At 52.4% G+C, this 19,882-nt stretch overlaps 1 protein-coding gene across 1 annotated transcript in view; it reads right to left on the bottom strand.

Annotated features, from left to right (window-relative positions):
- Window positions 1–19,022, bottom strand: part of Togaram2 (TOG array regulator of axonemal microtubules 2) — a 55,485-nt gene extending 36,463 nt beyond the window's left edge. Inside the window, exons 1-6 of the mRNA XM_075955257.1 lie at window positions 18,855–19,022; window positions 7,039–7,176; window positions 5,928–6,041; window positions 3,760–4,047; window positions 2,547–2,758; window positions 1,682–1,872 (exon numbers count right to left, since the gene is read on the bottom strand). Coding sequence (XP_075811372.1) covers window positions 1,682–1,872; window positions 2,547–2,758; window positions 3,760–4,047; window positions 5,928–6,041; window positions 7,039–7,066 — 833 coding nt within the window. The 5' untranslated portion in view covers window positions 7,067–7,176; window positions 18,855–19,022. The remainder of the gene's footprint in view (window positions 1–1,681; window positions 1,873–2,546; window positions 2,759–3,759; window positions 4,048–5,927; window positions 6,042–7,038; window positions 7,177–18,854) is intronic.
- Between the last annotated feature and the right edge of the window lie 860 nt (window positions 19,023–19,882).

Below are 19,882 nucleotides of genomic sequence, written 5' to 3'. Positions count from 1 at the left end.
GGTCAGCGAGCATACACTCACATATGTTCAGGCACATACACGCACATGTGTGTACCTACTTACACACATACACAAACATGATCACAGACATACACTCACAGACATGTGCTATATGAATCCCTGCCCACTCACCCTGACTGTCTGGGCTGGCCACTGCATGCTGAGAGTCATTTAGAAGGCTCTGCCTGGTTTTGGTTTTGTTTTGTTTTGTTTTTTACAAGAAGATTCATAGTACTCAGAGCCACTGCCTCAACTGTTTCTGGGTACAAAGAGCCCCTCTTTAAGTCCAAAAGTTTCACGGAAAATTCATATGCTCACACATATGCACACACAAACATGCACACACATGCACACCCTCATATACGTGATAATGGTGTTGGTTTTGGTATCCAGCAGTTAAGAAAATACATAGTAGCATGCAGCTGTGGCTCTTTTGGGAGATCCTGCACTCAAATGGGGTCTGTGAGCAGTGTGCTACTAATTGCTCAAAAGTGACACAGACCTGCCGTGTCTTTGTAGCTGAGGAGGTGAGCCTGGCAAAATTGAGAGCATGGAGGGGGAGGATCGAAGGGTGATTTGGGAGGAGAACTTGAGGAAACAGGAGAGTCGAGATGAAGGAAGGATAGAGATGAGTGCAAGAAAAGAGATATTTTGATTAAGGGAAACATTATGGGGCTAGCAAAAAACCTGACACTAAGAATTCCCAGGAATCCACAAGGATGACCCCCCCCCCAAGGCCCTAAGTAATAGAGGAGAGGGTGGCCAAACTGATCTTAGCCTGTAGTCAGATTGACGAATATCTTAAATGTCACCATAGAACCAACACTGGATGGAAACGGAGGCAGAGACGCACAGCAGAGCCCTGGACTGAGCTCCCACGGTTCAGTTGAAGAGTGGGAGGAGTGAGAATATAAGCAAAGAGGTCAAGGCCATGATGAGGACACGCACTGAAACAGTTTATCAGAGCTGATGGAAACTCACCAACTCCACTTGGACAGGAAAGGAACCAGCCTAAGACCAAGCGAGACCTTCCTAACGCGGGTGACAGTTGAATGGCTGGAGCAGACTGCAGGGCCACAGGCAGTGGCACGAGGATTTATCCCTACTGCTTTGAAATCCATTCTCTTTGGATGGATACCTTGTCAGCATAGATAGTGGGGAGGCCCTTCTTTCCAAAAAGCCATGTCACTTACTCTGTCTAAAGAGTAGATGGGGTGGTGCAGGGGAAATTTGGAGGGAATTAGAGGAGAGGAGGAACTGGGAACTGGGATTGGTATGTAAAATGCAAAAAGATATAAAAAAAATAAAACAAAAAGCACCTAAAAAAAAAGAAAATACATAGTAATAAAGATTCACCATGAACTTGATCATGCCCTGAAACAAACTATGTTATTCATCACTATGGCAACTGTAGACACTAAGAAACTAGAAAACAAGCTGCCCATATCGCTATCATCTATGCCTTCATGAGTCAGAGAAGCCCCAACATGAATGCTCCGGCTTCCATAGGTTTGGGGCTCACGGTGGGGCATTTTACCTGTCCCAAGCCTGACACCTCAAAGCTGTGCCTATCATGGTGGTTTAGCAATGAGGAGTCCAAGGGATTTTGGGGGGTTGTGGGTGCACAAATTACAGGAGAGATGTCTATAAACAGAACTGAGATTTGAGATTGACCTCTTACCGAGTATGTGGGGCCCTTGGTCCTGGAAGCACATCCAGGCCTGGACCCAGGGGGCTGGGCAGGGAGCCAGGCGTGCAGGAAGAGGTCCCTGTGGGCAGCCGGGCCTTCGGAATGGGCGGGATCACGATGCCTCCTAGCGACTTGTGCATCTTCTCATCGTGGCAATGCAGGTATTGCCTAGAAATCTGTACCTGGAGGGGAAGGGAGCCTGGTCCTTGGAAGCATGACTCACTGGAAGTTCAGCCCCTAGTAACCTCACAGAGTGTCTCCCGCCAGAAGCCTGCTGGGGAAAGGATGCCGGCCCAGGCTCTTAGCCCCACCCCAGCCCCCTCAGGAGAGGTCATTCCTTCCTGGCCACTCCAGTGGGAAGGCTGGCAAGCTCTTCTGTTGTTTTTATTTCCTTTTGCATTCTTCTCATCTCAGAAGAATCTTTGACTATCAGAGCTAGAAGGGGCCCTCTAAAACACCCGATCCAGAGCTCTGCTTTTACAGATGCACAAAATCGGGCCTGGGGGCAGGGTTGGTCCCCCATGCCAACTCATTGGCATTGAAAAAGAGGTGTCCAGAAAACCAGGCAAATCCTGAAACATGAATAGTAGGGAAATCCCTGGGGCTACCAATTATAGGACAGACAGTCTTGTAGTCCCTGTATCTCTCAGGTAGCACCCCCACCCGAACTCCCAGGCCAGCTGTGGGGGTCTGGAATGTTTCGGGGAGAAGTGTAATGGCAGCCTCGAGTCTCTCTCCGTGCCATTCTGATCTCGATCTCACAGAGATGCACAGAGCCCGGGACAAGGGTTGGTAATGGAAAGAAAAGCAGATAGGATAACTTCAGTAAAGACCCGGAGCTGCGGAACCTCCTTACCTCCCGGCCATTGGCTCCTGAGTCCTGGAGATGCTGTCTGCCCCCAGGAGGGTCCAGGTCCTTCTCCTTGGTACTGTTGGCCTCAGGGGTGGTGGGGATACTCTGGATGGGAGGCATTGGCCTGGCCACCCTCAACAGCCTCTGTGAGGTGGTACGGGGGATGGTACTCCTCAGAGGAACTCCTTTGGGGCCTCCCCCAGGATCCAGAGAGGCTGAGCAAGGGTAGGATGGGGAATGGGTTAGGACCTGGAGCATGGGGAGCAGAAGGGGTTTCCATACTAACCTACAACCTTGAGTCCTGGGAGAAACAGGGATGCTGAGGGGAGGAGACAGCAGGGCTCCCTCTAACCCGACACCCTACACCCTGCATAACAGCAGACAAGCAGAGGGTTTTGAGGGTCCCTTTTCATTTCCATAGAATTCAGTCAAAGTTGGCATGGGGGGGGAAAGACAAAAGCAGTGTTGGGCTTAGAGAGGGGACAGCTGACCCTGGCTAGAAGCTCTGTGACCCTCCATGTTCCTCACTTCAGATCTAAAATGTCCCTTCTCAGGCTCGTGTTTGGGGCACTCTGCCCAGCTGGCTGTGCTATTTGGAGCAACTGTGGAGGCTTTAGGAGATGAGGCCCAGCTGGAGGAGGGCAGAAGTAGGTCACTAGGGAGAGGCCTTTGAAGGTTACAGCTTGGGCCCTAGGTCCAGCCTTGTGCTCCGGCGTCCTGGTTTGTGAACTGCCTCAGACACATGCACCCGTTGCCATGAACCGAGCTGCCCCACCCTGCCTTCCCCACCGTGGCTTGAAACTTTGAGCCAAAGTAAATCTTTCCTCCCTTTAGTTGTTTGTGATCTATGTCCTGGTCAGAGATGTGGACATAATAAGATATCCACTAAGACCCAGAGAATAGACTCCATAGGCTGTCAATCAGGTGCCTGGTGAATCCCAGCCATTCTGTACGCTTCCACAAAATGCCAGTCTGGTGCCAAGCAGACACAGGGGCTGAGGGTGCACAGCCACCGACCTGGGGCAGAGCCGCCTGGACACTCCTAAAGTGGCCTCAAAGGCGTACTGCTCTCTCCCAGTATCTGTTCCTCTTTATCCTCACCGTCCCCCACATATCCCACAAAGCAGCACCCCATCAGTAGAAGCCCACTGACCAGCCCCGGTGAACCCCTAAGAGACTGAACCTCAGAGCAGGTAGTGGCGGAGTCACGCCTCACCTTGAGAAGATGCTGTCATGCCTTCTGAAAGCCGCCTCTTCTTGAGCTTGTCCTTAATCTGAATAGTGTCCCGGGCCACACTGCTGGCCTCTGATTCCAAGGAGGGGATAGCTACCACAGGGTGGGGCCCCAAGGGCAGAGCGCCAAGGTTCCTGGAGTAGCCGTTCCTGGCCTGCCAGCCTTTCAAAGGAGCATCCAACGAGCGGCTGCCCTGGTCCTTGTGTCCACTCAAGAGCTGTGATGGCTTCTCACCACTTAGCAGGACACTTGACACTGGCTGCAGAGAGGCTGGGAGAAACAGACATGCAGTGGCTTCCCAGCCAAGACCCAAGGTGGCAGCAGGCATGAGCTTGTTTGTGTGTTGTCTCCATAGAAAGGTCGGCCATGTGCCTGGTGAATCCCAATCATTCTGTGAGTTTCAGACCTCCCTGAGGACCGTTTATTGGTTAGTGGAGCCACGAGACACATAACCCTGATTGAGACCCATATCATAGGCCGGGCGGTGGTGGCACACGCCTTTAATCCCAGCATTCGGGAGGCAGAGGCAGGCAGATCTCTGTGAGTTCGAGACCAGCCTGGTCTACAGAGCTAGTTCCAGGACAGGCTCCAAAGCCACAGAGAAACCCTGTCTCGAAAAAAAAAAAAAAAAAAAGAAAGAGACCCATATCATGAAGTCTTCACAGGATAAAAGGGGCTCTATAGGCAGCCTTGGTGCAGAATGGGCAAGGAATGCTAAATACGTAGGAAAAAGGCTGTCTGCCCTGGGAATGCATCCACCAGGCTCCAGGAGCCAACCTCTGAGCACCGACAATAGCAAACGTGGATCCAGAGGACAAGCCCGGCCTTCTGAACAAGTAGTGTTCACCTGTAGACTTCAAGCCCTCCGCTCAGTAGGCATTGCCAGTGTACTGAGCATGGCCCAAACAGTAGGGGGACAGGGATGAGTGGAGCACAGGCTTTGTGACTAAGGGACTTTCAGTCAGAGGAATGTGATATGCTGTTAATAGGTTCAAGGGAAATATGAGATGAGCCCTAAGTCACGGAGAGAAATGTTCAGTGCACTCACTGCTGTGAGTAGTGATATAGAAGGAAGGTAACAGCAAACTACAAGACCCGGAGGAGTCCTAAAACCTGGAAGAGCAATGGAAAGAGTAGGTGGGGTGCTGGCAGAGGCGCTTCCATATTGTTTCACTTCGTGGAATCCCTGGACCTGAGTCCTAAGACCTGATGCTCAGTCTGCAGAGCTTGAGCTGGAGCTGGCATACAACCCAAGGATGGCCAAACTCCCTGACCAGCCACAACCTGAGAGAACATAAGTACCCAGAGTCGTGGAAGCCTCCACTCAGACCAGAGGGACTGAGCCCTGCCCTAGCAGTCCATAGCTGGACACAGGAGTGAAGAGTCCAGGAGCAGAAGGTGACAGAGGGGCTGAGTAGAGTCAAGGCAAGCAACAGAGCAGGCAGCCATGTTTGTGGGGCTACTCAAGACCGGCGCATTCCTAAACCCAAGATGCAGGCCCCTAGAGAGACCAGCCCGGTCTTGCTGGAGTTTGAGGAATCCCAGGTTCCCAGAAGAGCTAATTCATACCAATAGCACCACGTTCCCATCCCTGGAGACCCTCATCCCCTAAGGAGACATTTTTTGTTCATTTATACTTTTTGTTTAAGTTTTTTGGGGGGTGGTTCTCTGTTTTTGTTTTGTTTTTCTTCTCTACTCCCTAAAATGATTTTTAAAACTAGGCATCACTCCACACACATAAAAGTTGGTATATAAATGTTTTGTCAGATTTAAATGGTTACAAGTTTGAATAATTGTAAGTTTTTAACTTCTTTTTCTTTTAGACAAGAGTCTATGTACCCAGGTTAGCTTCAGACTCCTTGTAGCTGGGGATGATTTTGAACTCTGATCCTCCACTTCCTCCACTGTGCTAAAATTAGTCTCTAGGAACATTTTAAACGAGGGCCATGATACAAAAACACCTGCTCTAGTTGGAGAATGTCCCAACATCCAGATGTCATCCCATCCTCCTCCTGGCTCTGTGGTTCCAGCTCCAGTCAGTGGTCTTGACTGGGTAGTTTCTAGAGGATCATCTCCAATCCCATGCCAAAGACCCCAGAGAGGCCACCAGGGCCATTTGGTGTGACCCAGTCACCAGAGCAGGCTCTCACCTTCACCATAAGCGAGAAGACTAGAGTCGATGCTTCCAGGTGGGGGCACTCGGAGCCCAGCGCTAGTCCGAGGAACACTCCCACAGTTCACAGCCACTGGAGCCAGAACTTTGGCTGGGGACAAAATCACAGGATAATGGTACATTAGAGTCCTCTGGGACCAGAACTAAGGTATAAAGGAAGAATAGGAGTACCCATGCTCACTGTCATTCTCCCCCTTGGGGTCTCTGCTGGAAGAACCAAGGGCAGGTCCTAGACCTCACTCACACCAGAGCCTGGCCCACTGATGGGGGTGCCAGTCAGGCAGTGACTTCAAACAAATTCCACAAACCCTCGCTAGGTTCCCTCTTCCATCAAATTCTTCCTGCTGCATGGCTGCTTTCTCCCTCATGGCTGCTTTCTCCCTCATGGCTGCTTTCTCCCTCATGGCTGCTTTCTCCGTCTCTGACTGTTTTCCATCTCCCTCCGGCTTTGGGTCCAAGCCCTTTAGCTACAGTTTCTTCAGTCTCCTCAGTCCCCGTCCTCCAGCAACCAGTAAAATGATCCCTGCTGACCACAGCCCTGGCTTCTGTCACCGGGCATCTTGGTGCTTTCCCTGGACCATCCTCTGGTACCCACGACAGATAAATCCCTTAGCAGAAAAGCCTTGGCCTTGGCAAAGCCCCTGTCTCAGAGCATCCATCACCTGCCTCGCCCTTATGTGTGTGTGTGTGTGTGTGTGTGTGTGTGTGTGTGTATCCAAGGTTAGTAGTAACTCCACATTTGAGAGTCATCTAGTTCATCTGGGGCAGAGGTAAATCCCTCAATTTCCACCAGAAATCAGAGTGTCTGGGCTGTCTCCTGACCTGGCCACCCACAGGCTCACAACCACAAGATGGAATTAACCCTTCAAGGAACCAAACCACTGCATCAAAGCAGATACAAAGCCAGTCGAAGACCGCAGGGCACTCCAAACCCCTGCAGGCCTTGGAGCTTTGCAGACAGACAAGGCAATTGAAGTCAGGACAGCCAGTACCACCATGTGGCCAGCCGCCACCTGGATGCATCTCCCCAGTAGTGGGTGACCCCTAAACTATCCAAGGAATGTACCCAGCCCAACAAGGTTCCCTACCTGGAGGGACTTCATCATGGGTGTCCATGCCCTAGGTGGGGAAGGTGCCCACCAGGCTGTCTGGAGGTGGCAGTTGTCCCTGGACCCTGAGTGCAAGCCTCGGGGGTCCAAAGAGTGCTGGTCTGTGACATCCAGGCCCTGTGAGCAAGGGAAGAAAGAAAAGAAGGAAGGAAGGAAGAAAGGGAGGGAGGGAGGGAGGGAGGAAGGAAGGAAGGAAGGAAGGAAGGAAGGAAGGAAGGAAGGAAGGAGGGAGGGAAGGAAGGAAGGAAGGAAGGAAGAAAAACAAGAAACAAAATAGTTTTAAACCCTCTGCAGCAATCTACCAGAACTAAAGCCTGGCAGAGGTGAAAAGATCAATGCCAGACCCATGATACCCTTTGTCCTCTCTCAGAAATGCCACAGTTCCCAGAGCCCTGGAGCCATGTGACTCTGGAGAGGAATCCCGATGGAGCCCAATCAACCTGTCACTCCTTGTCACTTTCACAGGATGCCTTCAAGCCTCAGGGAAGGTGTCATTCTGTCGTTCTTTCCTAGTATTTTCTGTTTTCTTCCAAAGTCCTTGCCTCAGGAGCTGCCTGGGAGCCTGTGACAGATGCTTATCCTCAGCTCAAGGTTGGGGTGTTGGCAGGGTCTCCCCAACACTGGTCCTCCAGTTTTGGGGGGGTTGTTTGTTTTTCAGGTTAGGCCTGTTTACACTGGTAAGAGGAGCATGGTGCTTGTTCTCACTTCACTGGACAAGTTACACCTCTAACGCTCTCAGACTCTGAGCCACCTTGGCCACTCTAAGCCTCTTCATCTCCCTCAATCCTTCAGGGTCAGCCATCAGCTCTTGCCCCTGACTGACTGGGCTTCACTGCAGGCTCTGAAACTCCACACAGCTTTATCCAGGCCTTCTTGAAACAGGTGGAGGCGGGACACAGTCAGACCTGAGTCGTGGTAGAATTGGGCCTCCCGGTGTCAACCCCTGAGAGTGTTTCCCTCCAGATGCCATCTGGGGTCAGGCAAGAACACCACGACCCCCAGCTCAGGAGCTGAGAAAGCCAGCCTGGAAGCCAGCCTGCCACAAGCCCTGACCCGGTCTCAGAAGGTAAGGGAATTCCTGGCAACGTCTGGTCTGACAGGTTGAATGAGGCTCAGGCAGCTGTCCTGACCCAACCCTGTGCCCCTGCCTGGCAGTTGGGTCCTCTCTCCCAGAATTTTCCTCAGTAACTACCAGGATAAGAAAGATTTAGCCACATGGTAGTAACCGCAACCAGGAAGACCTGCAAGACAGCACTTCTTCCAAGCTAATGAGAAAATTCTAGCCCACAGAGACAGTCCTCACCCTTTGGTCAAGGGTGAAAAAGAGGTTCAATGAGCCGGCCAGGCCAGCAGTTTCCTGGAAGACCCAGAGTACCACTCTTGGTCTAAACGAAAGCCCACAGGCTGGAGTCTGGGGCTTTGGAGGCAGGAGGTATTAACTCTCATCAGAAAATCGCAGTATCTGTGGACAATCTAGGTAAATTAGCCACATTCATCTACATTCCTGTTCGAAAGCCTGGCAGAAGATCTCTGTCACCTAGAGTCTGGTTAAAATTCAGAGACACCACCACCGGGGCCTGCCCGTCCATTCATCCATCCCCCTCCCACTGAACTAGTCTAGTAAGCAGGCTACAAGAGTGTGTCTGTCGTTTTAACTCCAAAGTGACTTTTGATGTCCAAACAGGACTGAGCCACTGGCCTACAGTTCAGGTCCATCACACAGTAAAAATTTAGCTCCCCCCTCTCCCCTTAGGTTGCCAAGGTAGTCATTGGTGCCTCAGTTTACTCAAAGTGCTCTTTTCTAAACAGACCATTAGGAGTTGCCCAAGAGCACAGAATGAGTTCGTTTTTATAATCCTTCTACTGCAATGCCTTGTGAATAGGACTGTCCTCGCTGGCTGCCCCCGAAAGTCAATGTCCACAGACTGGGTCAGCCTCATTCCTCCATGCCTGGGAACTCACAGGAAGGAACCACTGGGCCATCACCTAGCTTCCCACAGTGCAATCATCAAGCCACCCCGCAAGTTAGCATCTTCAACCCCAGATCCACAGAGCAGGGTCTCCCATGCACCTGCCCAAGAGGAGGTTGGCCACGCTGGCTAATGGACAAGCAGTCATGTCCCAGGTGACAGCCAGGAGTGGCACCCCATCCCTAACACCGGAAGATCACCCAGGCCCAGGGTGTGGTGGGCCTACAAAGATCCCTGTCCCTCGGACAAAAGTCAGAATGAGGAACTCCAATGCACACGGAGCTCGGGATTTAGCTCAGGGGACTTTCAGCCACTGTGCCCTAGGCAGAATTCACTGAGGTCCCATTTGTACAAGACACTGTTCTGGCTACGAAGGCCTATGTCCTCTACTTACTGAATAAGCTAAACTCAACCTAAAGGGTTCAATGAGGCAGGAGAGTATAATAGCCAGAATTTTATTCTCACCCCTCCATGTTCCACATTGTCTTAAGTGTCTGATTCCTTCTCTCTCAGCCTCAGTTTCCCTCAAATAAACATTTTCTGCTCCTTTCCAGAAAGCTGTGGTGACAGGGGCTCCGTGATGGCCCTGACAGCAAGAATGAAGGTACAGGGAGGAAGGGACTCAGATTTCAAGTAGAAAGAAAACTAAGCTAGCATTGGCTCCAGAGTGTGTCAGCCTCAAGAACAAACTTCAGCCACCCCTGGGCCTCTCACAGACCACACAGCCAGGGCCCATGCTCACCTTGTTTCCCAGGGAACTACTGTCCCAAAGAGAACAGCAAACAGCTCAGGCAGCAAGGCAGGGCAAAACAAAACACAAAGGCTCCCTCACGCCATCTTGAGAGTTACAGTGGGGATGGCCTTCCCACCCTTCACAGAGACTGACGGGCATAAGTGTCCACGTGCAGGAGATGGAGATGCAGAAGTTCAACTAGATTCTACACACACACACACACACACACACACACACACACACACACACACCCTTTTGTTTTCCTTTTCTGAAATAGGATCTCAGTATGTAGCCCAGGCAGGCCTAGAACTCAGATCTTTCCATCTCAGCCTCTGGAGTGTTGAGCTCCCAGGCGTGTGTCACTGCACCTAGCTCAGAGGTCCCTTGGCCTCCTCCAGGGCTCACTATGGGTCCTTGTTTCTACGTGAGTGCTTATTGTCACTGAGGGAGGAAGAGCAAAGTGGGTGCTCACTGCCACCCGTGTGGGGCAAGTACTTCCACACTGACACACCAGTCAGGCCAGGGGACCAAAGGGGCAGTGGCAGTATCTGGGCAGGTAGGCACCTAAGGGGACCACATCATTGTCTGAGATGCCAACTGTGGGAAAACAGCCTTGCTGGGCCTGATTCAGGATGTCAATGGTCAAAACAGAGAAAGGCATTCCAAATCCAGAGGTGGAAGGACAAACACATCTGTGGGTCTGGAGACCCAGAGAGCCCCAGCCTGCGAAGGTTATGATGGCCATGGTGCAGACCCTGGAGTGGGCCCCTGGAAAAGCATGCTTGGGAAGTAACGGTTTTGACAGAATCAAGAAACAAGTTTACAGACTCTGGCTCCGGTGCAGAAAATAAATGGAAGGAAGAAAAGAAAGAAGGGAAGAAAGAAGGAAGGAAGGGAGGGAGGGAGGGAGGGAGGGGAAAAAAGAATCAAAACTTGACTGCTGATATAGACAAGGTACAGGCTGAATTGAAGACTTTTCCTTACATAGTGCCTTCTCTCTGGGGGTGAGGAGCAGCCACCCTCAAGCCTTCCACCCACCTCTGCTTCCCAGAGGCAGCCCAGTCACAGCCTTCCAGGGAAAACCCTAATGTCCTTAGGAGGTCTGCCGACTCTCATCTCCTAGCTGTTGCTGGAGGCCCGAGGGTCCACTCCAGCTCACCATGGCCCAAAGACCACAACACAAAGGGGAGCAAGGTCACACCCCACTCCTGAGCACAGCGTGACTGAAGCACGTTGCTGAAGGCCTCTGAACCCCTGGCAAGCCTCAGTAACACTTGAGAACACAGAGATGGGCCCTTCATTAACGTGGAGTCTGGGCCCTACTTAGTGATCAGTGCGGCTGGGCACAAGCACAGCAGCGGGGTGGGGAGACGGCTCTGTTGGCACAAAGCTTGCTACGGGAGCATGAGGACCTGAGTTCCAATCCCCCAGAACCTGGGCAGGGCAGCACACACCTGCCATCCCAGAACTGGGCGGAGGGGGGGTGCAGGGAGAGAAGGAGACTTGAGGCTTGCTGGCCACTTGTCTAGACAAATAGAAAGTCACAGCCAGAGGGAGACCCTGTCAGAAGATGACGTGGTGACTGACTGAGGAAGACGTCCAATGTCAACTGTGCCTGTGGCGACAGAGAGTGACAAGCAGGTGGGAGAAGGAAGCTGATGCAGCGAGCAAACGGTTTCTTGAAGTTGTCATGAAAAGGTCAGGGATGGAGGAGCTGGAGACAAGGGGAGGGTGGCCACTGGGAAGGAGAGGATCCTTTAAGGAGTCAGCCATAGGCAGTAAGAGATCATTGAGGGCGTGGCCTTGAAAAGGACATTAGGACCTCAGCTCCTTTCTCACTGTGTCTTCTTGTTCCCGTCTACCATGAGACAAGCGGCTTTGTCTACTCCATACATCCTGTCATGAAGTTCCTCTCACCACAGGCCCAGAAACAACAAAGTCAGAGAACATAGACCTCAGAAACCATGAGGCAAAACCAACCCGTCCTTCAAGTCAGTTTCCTCAAGTATTTTGTCAGTCACAGAGATGGGATGCTGACTAACACAGGTCCCAAGTCACCTCCGCTCTCACCAGGGAGACTGATGCCCACACCCACCACACCCTGGGTGGAGGTATCCCAAGCTCACCCATCTGCTCAGAGCCCTGGGATCCCACTGAGACTGGCTTGCAGACCATCAAGAAGATGGTTCAGAGAAAGCCTCCCCCCCCCACTGCACAACTGGGGCCCCCTCCACCGTCTCTGTAGCCACCCCACTGCCTGCTGGGACCAGCATCCGTCAGTCATGAGATAGGATGGAACTGATACTCCTGTAAGCCCTCTGTCGTTCAGATAACATGAGATTCGGGTCAGCTAGCAGCCTGCAGGGTCTGAAGAAAGCCCCGAGAAATGGCCTGGTTGTTGGTAAAATGCTAGTAACAAGCCTGAGCTATCTATCAGCCATGCATTTGTAATTAGCAACAAGTCTCTGAATGGTTATTTGGGAGCCACTGTTGAGACACAGAGCAACTCTGTCTACAAAGAGAATCCCAGTTCAAACCGCCAGAACCCGTGGGGGTGGGGAGGTAAGACAGGCACAGTGGCCTTGTAATCCCAGCACTGGAAAAGCAGAGACACATGGAATCCTGGGGTCACCAGCCGTCCAGTGTAGCCTACTCAGTGACCTTCAGGCCATCAAGACCCTGACTCATAAAACCTGGGGTTGGTCTCTGGCCTCCGCATGCACCCACACACACAAACAAGCATCTATACACACTTTCATGCACACACATGCACGCTCACAAGGGAATGCAAAGGGCCAAACACCATGACTGGTGCACAGCAATAAATAAGTCAATAAAGGTTAGTAGTGTGGATAAATGAATGAATTCAGGGCAGACGCGTGGCATCGCTGACGGTCTTGCCCAGGAAAGATTAAAAGAAGGAACGTGATGTCCAGCAGCCCTGTGTTGCTGTGCATCTGGCCCTGGACTACACGCTTCCAAGAATGCCATTTACCCCGGAAATAGAGCAAGAAAGTAGATGTTATGACCCTCACTTTACAGGTCAAACAATTGAGACTCAGCGAGGCTAGGTGACCAATCAAGGCACAGCGCTGCATCAGAAGACTCAAGCCGATGGCTTCCGTGGACGTTGCCACACACAGATCAGATTGTTCCCTCAGGAGCCAAAGACGTGCCACCTGCTACCCACGCAGCCTCAGGCACATTAGTAAAGCTCTGGGAACCTCTGTTTTCACAGCAAAATGGAATTAAAAACATCTCTTTCACAAGGTTATCAAGAACATTCAAGGGACGGGAGAGTGCTTGCTGATCTTACGGAGGACCTGAAGTCAGCTCCCAGAACCCACAGCTGGCAGCTCACATCAGCCTGTAACTCCAGCTCCACAGGATCAGACACTCCCCTTTGACCTCCACAGGTACCCACATACAGGCACACAGAGACAGACAGACAAATAGACAGACACACACACAAACATAAATAAATCATAAATCTTCAGAAAACGGACAAGTACTCAGAAAATATAACCAATGTTGAGTGCTCAGTCCTAAATGAGACACCAATTTTTCTCAATTTCCCCAAGCTGAGACACATCAAAGGAGCAGTCCTGTAGGGGCTGGAAGATGGGAGGAGTGCTTAGGAGATGGAGGATGGGGAGGAGCAGCGCTGTAGGAGATGGAGGATGGGAGGAGCAGTGCTTAGGAGATGGAGGATGGGGAGGAGCAGCGCTGTAGGAGATGGAGGATGGGAAGAGCAGTGCTTAGGAGATGGAGGATGGGAGGAGCAGTGCTTAGGAGATGGAGGATGGGGAGGAGCAGCGCTGTAGGAGATGGAGGATGGGAAGAGCAGTGCTTAGGAGATGGAGGATGGGGAGGAGCAGCGCTGTAGGAGATGGAGGATGGGGAGGAGCAGTGCTTAGGAGATGGAGGATGGGGAGGAGCAGTGCTTAGGAGATGGAGGATGGGGAGGAGCAGTGCTTAGGAGATGGAGGATGGGGAGGAGCAGCGCTAGAGGAGCTGGAGGATGGGAGGAGCAGCGCTGTAGGAGATGGAGGATGGGAAGGAGCAGCGCTGTAGGAGATGGAGGATGGGGAGGAGCAGTGCTTAGGAGATGGAGGATGGGGAGGAGCAGTGCTTAGGAGATGGAGGATGGGGAGGAGCAGTGCTTAGGAGATGGAGGATGGGGAGGAGCAGCGCTAGAGGAGCTGGAGGATGGGAGGAGCAGCGCTGTAGGAGATGGAGGATGGGAAGGAGCAGCGCTGTAGGAGATGGAGGATGGGAAGGAGCAGTGCTTAGGAGATGGAGGATGGGAAGGAGCAGTGCTTAGGAGATGGAGGATGGGGAGGAGCAGCGCTGTAGGAGATGGAGGATGGGGAGGAGCAGCGCTGTAGGAGATGGAGGATGGGAAGGAGCAGCGCTGTAGGAGATGGAGGATGGGGAGGAGCAGCGCTGTAGGAGATGGAGGATGGGGAGGAACAGCGCTGTAGGAGATGGAGGATGGGGAGGAGCAGTGCTTAGGAGATGGAGGATGGGGAGGAGCAGTGCTTAGGAGATGGAGGATGGGGAGGAGCAGTGCTTAGGAGATGGAGGATGGGAGGAGCAGTGCTTAGGAGATGGAGGATGGGGAGGAGCAGTGCTTAGGAGATGGAGGATGGGGAGGAGCAGCGCTGTAGGAGATGGAGGATGGGGAGGAGCAGTGCTTAGGAGATGGAGGATGGGGAGGAGCAGCGCTGTAGGAGATGGAGGATGGGGAGGAGCAGCGCTGTAGGAAATGGAGGATGGGAGGAGCAGCGCTGTAGGAGATGGAGGATGGGGAGGAGCAGTGCTTAGGAGATGGAGGATGGGGAGGAGCAGCGCTGTAGGAGATGGAGGATGGGGAGGAGCAGCGCTGTAGGAAATGGAGGATGGGGAGGAGCAGCGCTGTAGGAGATGGAGGATGGGAAGGAGCAGCGCTGTAGGAGATGGAGGATGGGGAGGAGCAGTGCTTAGGAGATGGAGGATGGGGAGGAGCAGCGCTGTAGGAGATGGAGGATGGGGAGGAGCAGCGCTGTAGGAGATGGAGGATGGGGAGGAGCAGCGCTGTAGGAGATGGAGGATGGGGAGGAGCAGCGCTGTAGGAGATGGAGGATGGGGAGGAACAGCGCTGTAGGAGATGGAGGATGGGGAGGAGCAGTGCTTAGGAGATGGAGGATGGGGAGGAGCAGTGCTTAGGAGATGGAGGATGGGGAGGAGCAGTGCTTAGGAGATGGAGGATGGGGAGGAGCACTATGACACATCTTCTGTTGGTGGCATCAGTCAGCATCTCATCACAAAGCAGACCCAGTGGGTCATTAGAAAGGATGGAAGGACAGGTGGTGGCACATGCCTTTAATCCCAACACTCAGGAAACGGGCAGGCGGATCTCTGAGTTCAAGGGCAGCCTGGTCTACAAAGTGAGTTCCAGGGCAGCCAGGGCTACACAAAGAAACACTGTCTCAAAAAAGAAAGAAAATAAAAAGACATGAAGCAAGGAAGGGAGGGAGATGCGTTGGAGAATCTAGGGGAAGAAGGGGATGGTGGGGATGGATAGACTCACTATACATTGTATACATGCATGAAACTGTCAAAGAATAAAAGTAAATAAATTATATATATATGTGTGTGTAAATTATATATAATGTATATATTATACAAGTTATATGCATATATTGTATATGTTACATTACTATATTAAAATATATATTATCTGATACATGTTACATATATAATATATAAATTATATATAATTTTTAAAGATGACCCGATGGTAAACTGAGACAGGAAAAGAGGGAAATTTCAAGGCCAGCCTGGGCAACTTAGGGAGCCACTGTCTCAAAATAAAAAGTAGAAAACAAAAACTCACTGTATGGTAAGCATTTTACCTAACATGTTTGAGGCCCTAGGTATAATCCTGAGAGCTGAAAAACAAAGGCAATCACCAAATGCTGTGCCTAGCCCTCGGTCAGCGGTGGGCACTGTTGAGTAGCAGCAGGTCCTGAAGGGAAACTCTAGGCCCATTGAAAGCTTCTGGGGCAGGACACTACCAAGGTCTGGCTGCGGTCAGAGACAAAGTGAAGATGTTCCCTCCAGAGGACAATAGGCACATTTCCTGGATTTTCTGGGATGAGCAGGGGATGGCTGGCAGGCTGGTTAGGGCACTTGGAATAGCAGATCTGGTGCCACTTTGAGAAAAGCTCCAGCCGGGTGGTGGTGGCACACACCTTTAATCCCAGCACTCAGGAGGCAGAGGCAGGCGGATCTCTGTGAGTTCGAGGCCAGCCTGGTCTATAGAGTGAATTCCAGGACAGGCTCCAAAGCAACACAGAGAAACTCTGTCTCCAAAAACCAAATATAAAATAAAATAAAATAAAAAGAGAAAAGCTCCCACAGACTCATTCAAAGAGAACAGTCTGTAGAAATCGTGACCTTGCAGTGACCTCCACAGACAGGATCAAGCATGCCACCAAGAATCCACATACCACACACCCTACACACAGTGCCTTACCTACCTTTCTTATGCCCTACAGAGCCAAGGAATGTGACCTCCGGTGTGTGTCGGTGTGTGTGAGCGTGTGTGTGTGTGTGTGTGTGTGTGTGTGTGTGTGTGTGTGTGTATGCTCGGGAGAATGGAGACCTCTGCACACATGCTGGTCACATCAGTACTCACATATATATAATATATATGTACATGTAACAACAGTCATCAATGAAAACTTTAAAGGAGAATGTCAACTGTCCCGACAGCAGCTCACTTGTCAGAGGCTGGAGTTCACCTGGGACTCTGAGAGCGCTCATGGAATGCCATTGCTTCCTAACCTTGGGTTGAAGAGAATCCCAGGGAGATGAGGAGGGTAAGTGGAGCCGAGAAGCAAAGGGTTAGAACCAGACCAAGTGGAAATCGCAGCTTCCAGACAGTTACCCTGGAGCCCGAGTCTGTGACAGCAGAGAAATAACAACCCTGGCCGGTGGCCGGCCCTCCAGGAACAGAAAGGCAGCTGGGGAGGAAAACAGCAGCCCACAGCTGTTCACAGGACCTTCATGCAAAGGAAAATGGGAAAGACTCAAGCTAGGTGCACATCCCTGGTGACCCAGGAAACACTAGAAACATGGTGTGGCCACTGCTCTACCAAGGTTGGCATGCAGTGAGATGGGAAGTGGTACCCAGCTGGCACGAGTGGAGAGTGACAGAAAGCCGTGCCGGCCGCAAGCAGGTTGCACACTGGGGCTTCACCTGGACTCTGGCTGGCTTTCTCTAGCTAAGCGCAAGACGTCTGCACCGGTGCCAGCAACTCCGGTCCTGGCTGTCTACCCGCAGGCAGTCTTGTGCACATGACCCAGGGGAGGAGAGGGGGACCGTTCCCAGCAGCCATGAGGTGGCTCACCACCGAATCCGGAAGCATTCCAAATGTTCACCATTCACACGACACAGCAGGGAAAACAATGATTGCCGTGGTCAGTATACCAAGGATGACCACAATGGCAAGTGTGGAGGAAGCCAGGCTCTGAAAGACGACGGACCTTGCCACTGGAAGGAAGGCAAGCGTGACCCGGGTCCTTGGCAGTGCATACGTGGGTGGTAGGGCTTTGCAATAAAACAGGGAGAGACTAGGAGAGTGATGAGCCCCAGCAGGGAAGTGGCTGTGATGAGGACAAGGGACAGTCCGTGGTTCTGGGATCTGCCGTGTCTGTGCGGGGAGTAGCCCCAGCAGCATTGCTTTGCCACCTTGTTACTGCTCATGGATCATAAACAGTAGACCTTTGTGTCTACAAGGATGGTGGCCCTGGGAGATGACGGGAGGCTATCGCTGCCTTCAGAGGCAGGTGTCTTTAGAGCCCAGGTTGATGTACCCTGCCCTTTATCCTCTGCCACATTCTCCCTGCTTCAAATATGCTGCTCCCTGGATGGAACTTAAGCCAGTTGTACCAAACTCGAGAAGTCCCAACTACAGGCCCGTCGCTTCCCCACCTGGGGCCAGGTGCCAGGATGGTCGGTGGCTACCTCACTGATGCTGGGACAGAAGGAAGCCCCATTAACCCTCACACTTCTGAAAAAGATCCAGCCTTCTGAGAGTCAGACAGAGTGGCACACCCCTGTGTCCACGGCACTCTGGAGATACAGAGATATCAGAAGTTCAAGGTCTTCCTCAGTTACACCCCAAGTTTGAGGCCAGCCTGGACTACATGAGACCCTGACTCAAAAAAGAGATAAAAGAAAAATAAACAAAATCACCCTTGTAGATCCCCTACCAATGTGAGCCTCACTCTGAAGGGTGGCCGGGAGAACCATAGTGTTGAGAGACCAAGATCAGACTAGCATGAAACGAGCTGAGCGCCACCCTTAGGATGAAATCGAGATAGGAAGTTCCGTTCTGTCTATGGGCTAGCCACATGCCCTCCTGTCTCCACTCCCAAAAGCAGGGGCAGGAGAGGCTTAACATACAAGGAAACGGAGGCTCAGAAGGGCCAAGCCAAAGCCCCATATGTCCCGCACGTGTGTGTGTGTGTGTGTGTGTGTGTGTGTGTGTGTGTGTGTGTGTGTGTGGTTAGAATTCAAACCCGGAATAGAATCGTTCCAAAATCCTCATGGTAACCTGGTGCCCTGGTCCCCGAGCTCAGCGCTGTCCCCATCCCTGTGGCAGCATCGGTCTCAGCACCCCCAGGGAATCTAGCCCAGAGGAGAACCACCCACCGCCTAAGGTCACGAACCTGCAGAGCAGATGGGTTAACAAGCCAGGGCAGGGAAGGGCAGCCCTGTTTCCTTTCCGGTATCAGTCAGGGGCAGCAAGTCTGGCCTCTCTTAGAGAAACCCAGAGAGGGGCAGGGACCACCTCCAGTCTCGCGGCTCCCTTTTCCCCTCACAGCACGCTTTGTGCTCGCTCCAAGTTAGAGTTTGTCCCTCCTTCCAAAGACTTCGGAAGCTCAGCACCCCGGTCCAAACGGCTCGGTGAACACCGTCATCTCTCACCTCTGTCCAGAGGCCAAACCCCTGCCAGTGGAGGAATCCAGGGTCCTCAGTCTCCCTGGAGACAATGCTGTACCTGCATCTAGGGAGGCAGCAGGGTCAGGGTAGCACCCACCTGGCCTGCCTTGGCCCCGGGCCCAACTTAGGAACCCTAGGCCACGGCCTCCCGTCCAAGCAGGCTCAAGGCTGCCACAGCCGCGACCGGCACACTCCTGCTTTGTGCCAGACTCCTCTTGAATAAACACCGCTGCGTGGCAACCGCTCTCTGAAGGAGTACAAGTCCCTGTGTGGGGGAGAAGACGAAGCTGAGACTTTTCCCCCTCGGTCTCCTTTCTCCCGTGGCTCCCCAGGCGCTGGGCTTGCCCCCAGCGGCCAACCTATCTACTAGGCCCATGGGGAATGGGGGAGGGGCAGCGCACAAGCGAGCTAAAGACAGCTAGGCTCCTCTGTGAGGTGGCTGCAACAGGAAGGGTACAGCAGACGGAGCAAGAGCCATAGGCTGGTGAGCCTGCGCACGTGGCCTCTGGGACCCCAGGTGCCTCTGCCCCCCTAGCCTGCCTCCACAGGCAGAGGCCAAGAAGGGTGGGCAGCAAGCAGCCCCCAGGTCAGACCCTGATTCTGCTGTTGCAGTCTCGTGCCCTCTGACCAGGACTTAACCTTGTCCCGCCTCAGTTTCCCTGTCTATAAAATGGGTATAAAATAGTACACGCTCGGAGGCAGAAATCCTTAAAAAATAAATAAATTAAAACAAAATAGTACACGCTCAGAAGAGCTGATGTCAGGATTAAATAGCGGCCAGAAGGGAGCGTGGGGTTTGTCTAAAACAAAGTAGGCCCTCTGCTCCTCCCCGCCAGGAATATTGACTTAGCAGAAAGCCATGGTCTCCTCCCCAGCCACATTCCCTTGCCCAGCATTTAGGAAACAATTAGTCGGTCATCCTGTGTGTGTTTCCTCACTGAGCCCCTGTGGTAGTGTGTCAGCCCAGCAGAGTGCGCCTAACCACTCCCGCCCCATGTCTCGTCCACTTCTGACCCTCAACAGCCCACTCTCCAAGGCACACAGGGGAGGAGCAGAGGTCTCTCGCAGCCTTTCGAAGAACGGCTCGCCCAAAAAAACTCGGCCCCTCCGAGTTCTCAGAGAGGA

Source organism: Microtus pennsylvanicus, chromosome 21, assembly GCF_037038515.1.
Source record: "Microtus pennsylvanicus isolate mMicPen1 chromosome 21, mMicPen1.hap1, whole genome shotgun sequence".
NCBI lineage: Eukaryota > Metazoa > Chordata > Mammalia > Rodentia > Cricetidae > Microtus > Microtus pennsylvanicus.
The sequence above is the reverse complement of the archived record's forward strand: the minus strand, read 5'-3'. Positions and strand labels throughout refer to the sequence as shown.